At 32.2% G+C, this 14,052-nt stretch overlaps 1 protein-coding gene across 1 annotated transcript in view; it reads right to left on the bottom strand.

Moving 5' to 3' along the window:
* Window positions 1-14,052, bottom strand: part of MTX2 (metaxin 2) — a 64,367-nt gene that overhangs the window by 36,696 nt on the left and 13,619 nt on the right. Inside the window, exons 2-3 of the mRNA XM_081261290.1 lie at window positions 2,695-2,742; window positions 1,666-1,712 (exon numbers count right to left, since the gene is read on the bottom strand). Coding sequence (XP_081117416.1) covers window positions 1,666-1,712; window positions 2,695-2,742 — 95 coding nt within the window. The remainder of the gene's footprint in view (window positions 1-1,665; window positions 1,713-2,694; window positions 2,743-14,052) is intronic.

The raw sequence follows: 14,052 nt of genomic DNA, 5'->3' as shown, positions 1-14,052 counted from the left end.
TCTAATGTATGAAATATGATATGTCAAGAGCTTTGTAACGTTGTGAACAACCAGTAAAAAATATATATATATATAAACATTGAAAATACTATTTTATACACATCAAATAATTATTTGTGCTGTCACTTATTAAGCAAGACTGCTTTCACCACACTTAGAAACCATTCACACAACAAACATTCACTGAGTACATTTTATATGATAGGCAACTATTATTGCACATGAGAGCTCAACTTGAAATTCCATCTCTCTCAAAACAATAAAAAAGGGTGGGAGTAATAAGCAGCACTATAACATCTGTAATTCTGTAGATGAGGGAAGGAAAGCAAAACTAAGGGCAATAGTCACAGGGGAAAAGATTTTATCAAAAGCAAAAGTTAACATAAGGGATGGGGCTGTAGCTCAGTGGCAGAGCATTTGCCTAGCATGCATGAGGCACTGGGTTCGATCCTTAGCACCTCTTTCCATCTACAACCACATTTTTTTTAAAGTTAACATAAAAACTAGTTATAATATTAGTAACAAAAGACAATGCATATTCCTGGTAATATATATATATATAAAACAAATCAAAAAGAAAGTTAAAAGATACTTATACTAATACTGTCCAGCCACATTTCTCTCCATCTTTCCCTTCCTTCCCTGCCTTAAAACAAAGATGTACTGAATGCCATACTGTTATACTGTCATACTGAATGACACTGTTATTAAGCCTAAAAGATATAAAGTTGAATAAAAAATGTAAAAGAGATAACCTAAAAATCAGTGCTTAGCATTATGTCTAGAACACAAGAAAAGCTTTGACAGTTACTTTCCTACCCTTTCTTTCTGTGCTCAAGGAGGCTCAGTCTCACTTCCAATAAATGTCACCTCTTAAGATTTCCCTTTGAGTTATCTTTTAGGAGTTACACAATAAAATCTTCTTTGTTATTCAAACTATATAAACCAAGTAGATAAAAGCTAAATGTGTAAAATGTTTTTACAACTATAATTCTATAATCTACACAGATAATTCTTTTTATTAAGTAAATAATCCCCCAAGTATCTTAATCTTCCTATAGTTCAAAGTTTACAGAGCCACTAATCTTTTTTGGATTACAAAACTGTGATTATACAACCTGAAGAGCTACTGAATTCAATAAGTGGTTTGGGGATAATAAACACACATATAATCAATAAATACATAAGGAGCAGCTACAAAAGAACATATCTATTTTAAGATTACCAAACAGATTAAGGCTAGAATGAGTACAAAGAGCAGAATGATGCTTAAAAATATGTAGTAAATAAATCTTTACAAATAAATTAGAAGATAATTCTGTTCCTAAATAAAATTTTATCCCCAAATAATCAATACAATCGTATCTAATCCAAAGCAAAACAACTGCTTAAGACACAGAATGTGACTAACACTTAACAATGACTTTGTGTAAAAGAACAAGTAATGAAGATTTTTATTTTATATCTGAACAACAATTAACTGATTAATATTATATAGTAAAATGACACTTCACAGGGAAGCAATGATATACTGATAAGAGTAAATCACACAGAAAAATTTTAAGTATTTAATATTAGATTTTCTTGAGGGGAAAAAAATAATTGCAACTCCAAATTACACAAATCATTTAGAGGGTAAAAAATACATATTATTTACATATTTACCTGCACAGCAAGAGAAGATGCATTGTCAGAAAGCAAAATTTGCTCCCCTGTGGAAATACAAGGAAAGACCTCATTCAAAATTAACTGCTAAACAAGCAAAGAATACTTATAATATTCTTATTTTTAAGAACTATTCTTATTTTAAAAAGAAAAGGTATAGTCTACATTGAATGAACATGAAATTCTATATCAATGTTGTGTAATCAAAATTTTGACTGTTATACTGTATAAAAAATAATAAAATAGGACTATTTCCTCTGAAACTATATGATCACTTATCTCATTTTATCAGCAATATGTAATTAAAATAGCTCCTTTAAGAATAAATTCATTTCTAAGTATTCAAGAAATATCCCCCTTCTTTTCATTAAAATTAAACAAAATAGTATCTATTCAAATCTTTCTAGTTAAAAGTAAAAGCATTCACAATCATATAAAACCAGCTTGCAGTTAATATTGCACAGTGTGTCTAGGTCTGTCACACAAAAGAAAGATGACAAGTTTGCTGCAATAAAAATTCCATGCTTAGAAGACTAGGGCTGCTGCCTATTAGTCTTCATTACTTTGCAGTCTTCTGACAACTGTAGCAGGCTGCTGAGCCCCAAATGGGGTCCATAATGTGATCTGATGATATATGAAGAGCTGCTAAAGGGAGCCTGAACCATCCTAGCCTATACATTTTAACAGTTCCTTTTTACTGAGAGCCCACTTTACCACAGGACTTCAAAAAACTGCTGTCTCAGCTATTGGTGCAGTAAATCTGCCAAATGCTCCTGCAACCACATCATTTTACATTGCCTACAGCAGCCAATATAATGAGTCAATAATAAACCAAGGACCTTATAGGCCATGAATAGTTGGTTTACACTGGCAGATACAAGTTTAGGTAAAACCTCCTAGACAAATTATACAAGAGAATCCCTCCTTTACGTTTCATGTTCTCTTTGTATTGAATTACATTAGTGAGGATTTTTTTTGTAATAAATATATTTGGATACAAAAATCACTCAATTGTGATTAAAAACCTACCTTTCAGTTGCTGATATAATGTAGCATTTTCTGGCCAAGGTTCTGTAGCTGAACAAAGCAAGCAATGATAATTAGACATATAGGGCAAACAAAATATCAATCATCTACCAAATTAGTAAGTATTTTCATTGGCCTATAGCATTAAAGTCAATTACTAAGACTACCTTATAATATGGCACCTAATCATATATCTTAGATTCTATGGTACCTGTCTAAGTAGGCGAGATCCTTTTAAATGCATGCTTACTTATTATTTGGTGATTATTTGTTTGTTTGTTTGTTTTTATGGGGAGAAACAGACAGACATCATGCCCAATCAAAAATGAATCTGAAAAAATAAATTCCTTTACCTTCCTTTAAACATTTACATCCAAAATGTTGCTCAAACATATAAAAAGATACTGATGTCTGACTCACTATAAAAAAAGATAGTGAAACAATATTTATGATAATTTACAAAGTGAATTTTCAAGCAACACTATATGAATCAAATACATCTGTATCAGGTTGTCTATCTCTTCCTTTAAACTGGTAGATTTAAAAATACAAAGGAAGCCTATTATACCTAGAACATTTCATTGCTTTGACTCTGCCACCACTATCCCACAAAAACAATTAAAGGAGAGTTGTGTGATGAAGCAGGAAGCACCTACAATGTGAAATAAAGCCAATAAAGCTAATTTTAGGCCTGAAGTAAAGCCTGACCTTGACCCTTAGTCTCTCATTTAGAGAAGATTCCAAGATTCCAGCTACAAAGAAAATATCAGTAACCTACCAGTACTGGGGAAAAGCACTAGATTTGAATTTTGTCTCATCAACTGCACTTAAGAAGCAGTGACTCCACTGATAGAATATACAAGATTATTACACAAGAACATCATTTGTTGAAGTCTTCTTTGTAAAAAACACAAAACAACAAAACCATCGATTCTTTTTTCTTTTTTAATCACAGATTCTAATACAGTAACTACATTTGCCCTCAGCAAGAAAGTAAATTAAATATATGCAACTTGATAATAATAGGTATCTTTTTATTGTATTTATATTAATCCAATCTGTGACATAGCAACAAATAATTTTTCATATATAATTATGGCTTTTTAAAAGAAATTTGTACATATAAAGCATTTTTTATTGTTCACTAAAGAGGAAGCACAGGACAGAAATCCCTTAATTTGCTTTTATTATGTTTAAGAATAAAAAGAAAAACAGTAGTATTAGTAAATACTAAAAATCTAACTTTTGGCTTGATTTGAGCTATACAAAATTAAGTTCATACTTAATGATAATATCGTGAAATCGTCAAGCAAAAAATGGACCATACAAACTTCTATATGCTGTTACCTACAATTTACAAGTTACTGGACTTCAATACACAAACCAAAGGCAGTGAAACTAAATATTAATTTTACTGTAAACATTTTAACAAAGTAAAATTTGAATAAGAACCCAATTAACCTGTATAGCAGAGTTTTTAAAATAAAAGTCACGAAAACAAAAACAAGCTGATATCAGCGAATTACTCAAAAGTAACCTTTTAGGATAAATTGTATGGTCAGCATACCTCTACCATTTACATCTATACTAGAAACAAAACAATGATATTAATTCTTTATAAGTTCCTAAATCATCAAAGATTCAATTATATGCATTATATTAATCTTATTAAATCAATAAAGCATAGAAATTTATAAAAATTTCAAAGAATAAATATTAAAACTAAGTTCCTAGATGCAATACATGTGTCTCATGTATCTGCGTGGCACAGTGTACCTGCTTTGCATACAATTGGTATTCATTAATTGTGTGGGAAAAGAAAGAAAAGGAATATTTGACTATAGCTATCATTTCATTCCCTAAACATTTTGGCTATTCAAAGTTTTACCCAGTTTAATTTTATCATCTCTGTTAATAGGGTCAACTTTATATACTTTATATACTCTGGTAATTTTAACTTTTGTTTAGCTATTTTGTGTATATATAGAGAGGGATAAATATTTTCAAAACAATGGAATAAGATAAACTTAGCATCTTAGATATGATAAATAAGAAGCTACCCCACTACTTTGTAACAGAAGCTCTCATATGAACAGCAAAAAAAAAAAAAAAAAAATTCATCACTACCTCCATGAATTCTTCAAATCTAATCCAACAACATATATCAAAGTAATATAAATTTTGCAACATGAATGCAAATAAAACTAAAGAAGCTGCCTACAAATACCAAAATCTATTTTCTAAGAACCTAAAGCTGGAAAATAGGGTAAAGGGGCTAAACATTTTGCTTGATCCAAGATATAAACATGTTTTCACCCATAAATAACTGAAAATAAATTTTCAGAAAGCAACTGTACCAAAAAGTTTGGTGTTTTATTTATAAATGGAAACTATCATTTAAAGAGAGAAGGCAAGTAGGTTGACACAAATCTATATAACCATGTTATTTTACTAGTTAGAAATTCTAGAGTATCATGGATCATAGATAATAAATGTTAAAGAACAAAATGGCCAGCTGCCCATCTCACCCATTAAGCTCTCAGAATATACAATATCACTGATTTTAGAGCACTGTCTATCTGTACAAGCTTAAATAATTACATTTAAAGCATGACATGGGAAAAGAAATCACTAGTATGTTATTTTGTAAGAGTGCTAAAAGTGAAAATCCCTAGTTGGGTGGCCTGGCAATGGATCTACAAATCACCTTATGAAGGTGTCATTCTAGAAAATAAACTCTATAACTGTCTTCAGAAGTATGAATCATAAACATTTTATCCACACAAAACACAAAGCATACTCTTGGTTTGGATAATACTAATTAAAGCCTTTTATTGTGAGCACCTATCAACAAAAGACAAAGTCTAAAATGACAACTTCTTTCCCCTCCTCTCTTTCCCAAGGTAAAGCAAGTAAATATCCCCACCCCTTGCTCTTGAGCATGTATAAAAGGGAGATTTAAACTTTTTAATCATGGTTCTGACAACAGATATTTAAAATATCTGTAGTATTTTTAAAAAGAAAAGTTGTTTTCAAACAATTAAAAAACATTTTCATCTTTTATTAATTTTTCTTCAGTTGACCTAAAATGTTTTAGACTAAAAACTACTTTAATAGTAAATAAAATTTCATGATTCACCTACCCTATCCATTTTCAACTTCTACTACCAAAAGAACTCCCTGATGTGAAATGCTGTTTCAAACATGCCTTAGGGAAGGCACAGGCTTAGAATAATCACAGAAGATCAGGCTAAGAATTTCTGAAAAAGAGGTTGGTAAGAAGTAGAAGTGGGCTGGGCTGTGGCTCAGCAGTAGAGCGCTTGCCTACCAAGCATGAGGCACTGGGTTCAATCCCGGGCACCACATAAAAAAATAAACAAATAAAATAAAGGTACTGCGCCCATCTACAACTGAAAAAATATTTTAAAAAGAAAAGAAATGGAAGTTGGGGGAGAAAGTTGTCCAATACTATCAAGAATCAAGTTATTAGTATTATTAGGACACCACAAGTAAACTTTACGCTTAAGACACACTGGTAATTATATGTGGTTCTTGAAATAAAGGCCAAAATCTTTGACACTGCCTATCAAGTTCTACTTGGCTTTACACATCACCCTTTCTACTTCACCTCACTCACACCCTCCTCAACCCTCCACAACCCTCCACTCCCTGCACTCCAGCCATGCTGGCCTTCATCCAATTTCTGAATACTCCACAATCCTTCCTGCCCTGAGACTCATTTATGTTATTTTCTTTGCCTAGAGCAATCTTCTTGTTTCATCATATCTCAGCTCAAACATTACTTCTTCAGGTAGAACCAGGTTCATGGATACGTAACCTGCACAGTTCACACACCCAACACTTAAAAGGGCCCCATGCTTGTAAAGTGTTCTGCTGTCCGCCTAGGAAGTCTTCGTAATTTTTTTGAACAAGAGGTCTCAAATTTTCATCTTGCACTGAGCACTAAAAATTATGTAGCTGGTCCCATGCCCACAAAGTTTTCACTGACCTCCCTGAATGGTCCAAATACTCCCTTTACACAAACACATACACCACTTCATACCACTTATCTCAGTCAACATTTTTGCGATATGAGTGATGGTTTATCTCCACCACCAGAAAATAAGCTCTGTGAATTCAGCTTTCATGTCTTGAGTTTTACTTACCATTTCATCCCCATAACCTAGCATTAGTAAATACTGACTGAATAAATGTTCATTTTTATTATTTTTCCCATTTAGGCTGGGAATGAAGAAGGGAAGAAAAAAATATTGCAAGGCAAAACATAAAAAGCAAAATAAACTTTAACAAGACAACTTTAATACTACAACCAACAAGACAAGTTTAAAAATATTGAACAGCTGTCTAAAAACAGCTGGAACTTAAGATCTCAATTTATTTAACTTCCTATTTTATTTTTTGGTCTAATTTCTTGATATTATATATGGCGCGCGCACATGCGCGCGCGCACACACACACACACACACACACACACACACACATATACTCAGGAATTAGCAATCATTTAATTTCTAAATGTATTTGGGCCCGCAGGCGCAAATACTTTATTAATAGGGACATGAAATTTTTAAAAATGGTGAACCCTAGGTTAGAGTCATAGGATAAAGAAAACAGTACACTGTGGTGGTTTGTCATGTTAAAAGGTTCTTAACTATAAGGCTTAGGAGTGGTCCAACAATAATATCTAATGAAAACTATACATTTGCTTCAAAACACCAGTTTTAGGGTTAGAAATGCATTACCAATTTATAGATAATTTCTTCCTGTACTTCAAAGGATTGTCTTGTATACTATAGGGTACACAAACTCCATACTAATTTGGAGAATACTGATCTAGTTAAATAACGATATTCGGAGCAAGGAACCAGTCATTATATACTCAACAACAAGGAAAAACACTCCTCTCTCCTGATAAAACTTATCTTTGTTGACCAAGGGAAAAACTGGGGGAAAAGAATACACAAGAATTAGTGAGGAGGGGCTAGGGATCCCTGAGGACCTACCTCCCTAACAAAAAGATCTTTTTATCAACCAGAGCATAACAAATTTCACACACACACTTAATATTTTCTCAACTTTGTGATTTTGCTGAAATTATCCCCCCAGAATACTCCTTTACAGCCACATAACCAAATCCTACACCTTTTTAAGACCAAGTTTAAATGCCACTTCCATCAAGAAGGTTTTTATAATGAATCTAATTTCTCCTTTATCTATACTAGTCCATAGCAGTTTGTACTTGTCTTATGCCATATATTATTTTCTACTCTATCATATTGTTGTTGATTTCTTATCTCTTTTTCTAGGAGGTAAATTCCTAGAATGTGAAAATTTCTACACTCCTGAAGTTATTTATTAATATCTTTGTTTCTCAACTGCTCAAACTAAAGATGGAATTTAAATTATAATATATGCCAAAATGTGAAATCTGAATTAATCAACATTTAATGTTTTATCTAATCATCACTTAAGGCTAACATCTTTATTGCAAGAATTCCAAATTAAAATTGCCTACCTTTCAGAAATTAATTCATTTCAGATACAGAAAACTACCAATACTTTCTATGCCAAAACAGTAACTTACTCTAAGATACTCTCAGTGACCTATATTAATTCACTCTTTAAAATCTTTTATCCAAGTAAGTAAATTCTTAAATTTTTCAAAGAAACTTTCTATATTCTTAAAAGTATTTATGTTAAGGAGACAAAGTAAAATTAAAAAGAGGGGACACATACTCTTTGACTTTTGAAAGTCATAAGACAAAATAAATAACACATAAATTATTGGAAATGCACACATGAAAAGGCAACACCCACAACCTAAAACACACATATTTCTCATTCCTTTTTTTTCCACATGAAAACATCTGCTTTATTTGAAAACAGTATCAGAAAAAAGATTATCTTCAAAAATATGGGCAGATTCCCCAACACTAGCAGTTACAAAACTGGGACTATGACTTACAAATGTTGTTTATTCCATAGTTTAAGTAATCTACAAGTAAGTACAAGTTGTTTTTATTACAAAAATAGGTTTAAATGTGTGCTAGTACAAATGCAAAGCAGTAAAAACTACATATTGATTTCAGGAAATACTGTCTCCTTCCTTTTAATTGTCTTTAAGCCTATTTTTTAAACTTCAATAATAATACAATAAAGATGTTACTACTATATATAATTTTTAGTAAAATGACCGCTAGTTAATAAATTTATATATGTATACCCCCCAGCATGACTAAAAGACTATATATATATATATATATATATATATATATATATATATATATATATTGCTTGCAATATACTCTTTTGTATCCAGTTAGAGGATAAGTCATTCTGATAGCAGATGATCAATCTACCCCATTCAATCCAGGGTAGTCACAGTATGAAAGTGCTATGACCTAATATACAAGTCTAGATTCAAAGTCTATTTCTTGATGATCTAATCTAAGAGGATAAGAGAAGGGCCATGAAAAGAGGTGCCCTCTGTTGTTGGCTTTTTTTTAAGTTCTGCATTTTTAATGTACAACATGACTCCTCTGGCATATGAATGTAGGTGAAGACATAATTTGTAGAATAATAGGCACTAATATTACATGCTGCTTCAGTTCTGTCATTTTTCCAATCCATCAAATTGATTAATGCTATAATAACTCTACACAAACCTATCATTTGTGCACTAATGAAGTCAAACTCAGTTTATCCTTAGGCAACTAGATTCTAGAAGCTCATAGATGTCATCTCTTTAACCTAGCAAGACTATTTAGTCATTGTTACATAAAAACAATAAGAAACATGGGTAGCCTATCTCTAAATTTAGATGGCTTTCTGCCAAAGGTGTAAATGCAAATACTACTTTAATATAACAAAATGCTCAAAGAGCATTTGGCAGCTTTTAAACATGGACAAGTTACTGCAAGACACATAAGAAAAGGAAATAAATTTGCTAATTTGACATAGTTACTATACTGATGATCTCGGGGATATCAACATAGACAATAACTCTAAAACCCACCAAGTTTTAGGCAATTATAATATGAAGGCACCATTTAAAATAAATTTTCAAGATGTTTAGGCTTAAAGTATGATATAGGACCATCAAAACTGGAATTTTAGGAACTATGTATTAGGTTCGACAATTCCACCTGCAAACTACAGTAGAAATCAAAGATAACATTATGTTCCAGATAATAATAATCATGAAATGATTAAATAATGCTAAAACTACTGTTTCGAAGCTACTGAGAGGTTTAAAGATATTATACAGGATGCTTAAGAAAAAGTGACTTTTCCCACAAAAGGAGTTCTCCCATTACCTCAACAATCAGAGATCAGTTTGTGTCAGAAATTGGCTCATGTTGAAGATTGGAGAAGTGCAAGGTCACACTTGTCATTTCCATAAACCTATAAAACAGGCAGGCAGTCTTATGTAGCACAGTGGTAAGGCAACTTAATATACTGCAAGTAAGTGCAGATTCAAAGACAAAAGACTACATTAGGTTAAAAAGGGGGGGGGGAGTTCCCTCAAGCAAGAAGGTGACATTCTAAGACAGTCTAGAGAAGCGTAATTGAAAAGGATTCCTGCCTCTGAAAGAAGATTTTTCTGGAAGAAGATTTAGATTAGACCTATTCCCTTGGCTACAAGTTATTCTAAGTCCTTAAGAAAAAGAAATTTGTTGGCTGACATCAGAGGCCACTGTAAAGCCATTATTGCTGGTTATATATAAATACATATATATAAATACATAGTTCTCATTTCAGAAAGTAAATTTAGCCATTCAATATATATTCACTGCATGCCATGTGCCACACACCATTCTAAGTGCCAAAGACACAATTTATAAAGAAAACCAACAACTGCCCTTAAGGAACTTACAATTTAGAGACCTATCTCCCCATGTTACATTTATAAATGTAACATGGGGAGATAGGTTAAAAACTCTTAACAGATACAGTAGTCTGTCTCATTAGGACAATAAATATTATCAGCATACCTATAAGAAGGCTTGATTCTGTTTGGAGTACACATTACATAAGAACAAAGAAAAATATATACAACACAGCACAATCTCCAAAATATCAAATGAATGTCAATTTACTGGCAAGTAACTCAAATAATATTCCACAAATCACTCATCAATACCTCCAACCACCCATTCATTTAGAACAAATAATAAGCAAAAGATTAGAATGACCCAAAGCAAGTCACATTAACAAATGATGCAGCAGAATTAATAACCAGGAGAGATGGGTCCTAACACCCTGCCCCTCTGGAAGCAGAAGACACAAAGAATACAGACTGAAAATGTAGGAAACTATCAGAGGGAAGAACTTCCTCCTCACAATCCAAATTGGGGTCCAAATAAAACTAGATAAGAATGAGGATCCATCTCCTTGTGATCAAACACTTCCTAGACTTCTACCTAGACAGGTCATAATGATGATGAGAAAAGCATTTAGGATTCCTCAAGACTCATTACAGCTTATTTACAGAATATATAAAGAACTATGACCCAATGAAAAAAAGACAATATAATCCAATTTTTTTAGTTGGGCAAAGAATATGAATAGACATTTCTCCAAAGAAGCTACCTGAATGCTAACAAGCACAGGAAAGATCTCCAACATCATTACTCATTAGGGAAATGGAAATGAAAATCAAAACCACAATGACATACCACTTCACACCCATAAGAAAGACTAAAATCAACCACACAAACAATAACAAATGTTTAGAGGATGTGGAGAAATCTGAACTCTATATTGCTGGTCAGACCATAAAAAGTTCTCAGAATGAAAAACAGAATTATTATACAACTCAGCAATTCCACTCTTGTGTGGAAACATATCCACACAAAGACATACATGAATGTTCATAGCACTCTTAGCAACAATAGTCAAAAAGAAGAAGCAACCAAAATGTTAAGTCAACTGCTGAATGTATCAACAAAACATGACATCCATACAATGGAATACTATTTCACAAAGCAACTACATGCTACAAAAATGAACAAACTACAAGCATGATACATGTTACAACATAAAAGAACTTCAAAAACATTATGCCCATAAAAAAGCCAACAACAAAAAGTATATATATTGTATGATTTCATTTATATGACATATCCAGAATAGGCAAATTTACAGAAACAGAAAGGAAAGTACTAGTTGACCCAAGCTAGAAATGGAAATTGGGGGTGGTGGAGTTGGGTGATTATAAATGGCCAAGGGATTTCTTCTGGAGGTGTTGGAAATCTAAAATCAGATTGTGGAAACAGATAACAATGTAAATAAACTAAAAGAAAACATTAAATAATACAATGAAGGTTAAATAAATTACACCTGGATAAAGTCAAGATAAACAGAACATTCTGCAATTATAATAGTGAAGTGCTGGACACACAGGAACTACAACAACTTCATAATGTAGACCCTATTATTATCTCTATTTTATAATGAAAAAACTGAGATACAAGTTATTCAACAGAAGTCAGTGGTAACAAATGACAGGACTTAAATTTAAGTAGTCTACCTCCAGGATCAGTGAACATACACCTAAACCCAACAAACAGATTCTTGGGTCATCAATATTACAATTAAAGCAATTAAAATCACCTTCCAACAGTAGTTTTCAGTCCTCGCTGTATAAGAATCACCTGAGGAACTTAGTAAAGTTATATATTCCCACCAAACCCAAAACTCAGAGACTCTGATACTGTAGAGATCAGGACAGAGAATCATACTACAACAAGCACTCCTAGTAAATTTGATACAGATGGTCTTTGAACCACATACATTGGTGCGGGTATGAGGGTTATAGATAGCACTTGAAATAAGATTTAAGTTCTTTTCATTTCTTTCATTCATTTGGCTCAAAGAAAGTAGTAGTGAGTATCTGTATAAATTAATTTTATTCAAAAGGTTTTTGACTCTTATTTGTGAATATGGCTTAAAGGTGTGTTTAAAACATACTTTAGAAATAGGTTGCAATTTTGTAATCTTCAAGATTAAACTTTTAAGATTAATGAACTGTGGCGACAAAGATTTTAGAACCAAAGTGGTTAAATGACAGTTTTTTAATATTAAATATAATCAATAAGCAAGGTAAAAATAATTAAATAATTATGAGATTTGAACATGAGCCATCTAAACCTATTTAAGTGTAACTAGAAATCAATTTCAACATGATATTCAAGGATCAATTTAATAACACTGACAAACTTTGGAGGTTAACAGGATCAGGAAAACAAATTCATAGTATTAATAAGCCAATAACTCAGGCCAAAGCTAAATTTAAAATCTTCCATTCTTTTTTTTTTTAAAGTATGAATGTCATGTCCTCAAATGGTTATGTTTAGATTTTACTTCAGTATAAAAAGGACCTAGATTGGTCAGTGCAGTGGTACACACCCATAATCCCAGAGACTTGGGACACTGAGGCAGAAATATCACAGGTGTAAGGTCAGCCTGATCAAATTATTGAAACCCTGTCTCAAAACAAAAAATAAAAAAGGCTGGGGAAAGCTGGGATTTTGGCTCAGTGGTAGAGTGCTTGATTGGCATGTGTGAGGCACTGGGTTCAATCCTCAGTGCCACATAAAAATAAAAGATATTGGGTCCCTATAAAACTAAAAAATAATTTTTTAAAAAAAGGCTGGGGATGTAGCTCATCAACTGATTATCTCAGTTAATAGGTAAGAACCTTGAAGCTAGGTCTTAAAATCGGAATTCTCTTTTTTTAAATGGAAATCTGTAATTCAAAAAAGAAGTAGTTCAGACACCATGTCTGAGCTCTCTCAGAAGTCAAAAATAGTATGAAATCAATAGCGGAACTATACAAATACAGCTGGTTAAGATTAAAAGTACAACATCCAGTCAAAAAGAGATTAAAAGAAAACCAACCCGACACAACTACAATACTCTTAACCTTCAAGGTGCAACAGTTCTATGGTTCTCTGAATCTAATCCTAGAGAATAGAAAACAGATATCTCTCAAATTAAGAAGCAGTTCTCCCCACTACTCAAAACCAAATACAATAATTGTAATAACAGCCATTGTTAAGTATCTACTATCTCAGTGTTCCAAATACTTTACATACATACTTGTTATCTAACCTCAAGCTAGGTAACAAAAAACTATTCCTCTTCCCTTTCCTCTCAGGCTAGTATGAAAGAAATGATCCCCTATAGAGAATCTGACTTGTTATTTATGATTTGACTTGTCATTTATTCCTTCATAAATACATAGACAGGAGTGGAAAATTCTCAAAGATTCCCCCTAAAAATTTTAAAGACATTTAACTGAACAAACAGGTTATTAAATGTACAAAATGTACTGTG

The sequence above is a fragment of the Spermophilus citellus genome (assembly GCF_964194105.1).
Source record: "Spermophilus citellus genome assembly, chromosome: 11".
Classification (NCBI taxonomy): domain Eukaryota; kingdom Metazoa; phylum Chordata; class Mammalia; order Rodentia; family Sciuridae; genus Spermophilus; species Spermophilus citellus.
This window is presented reverse-complemented; position numbering and strand designations above follow the sequence as displayed.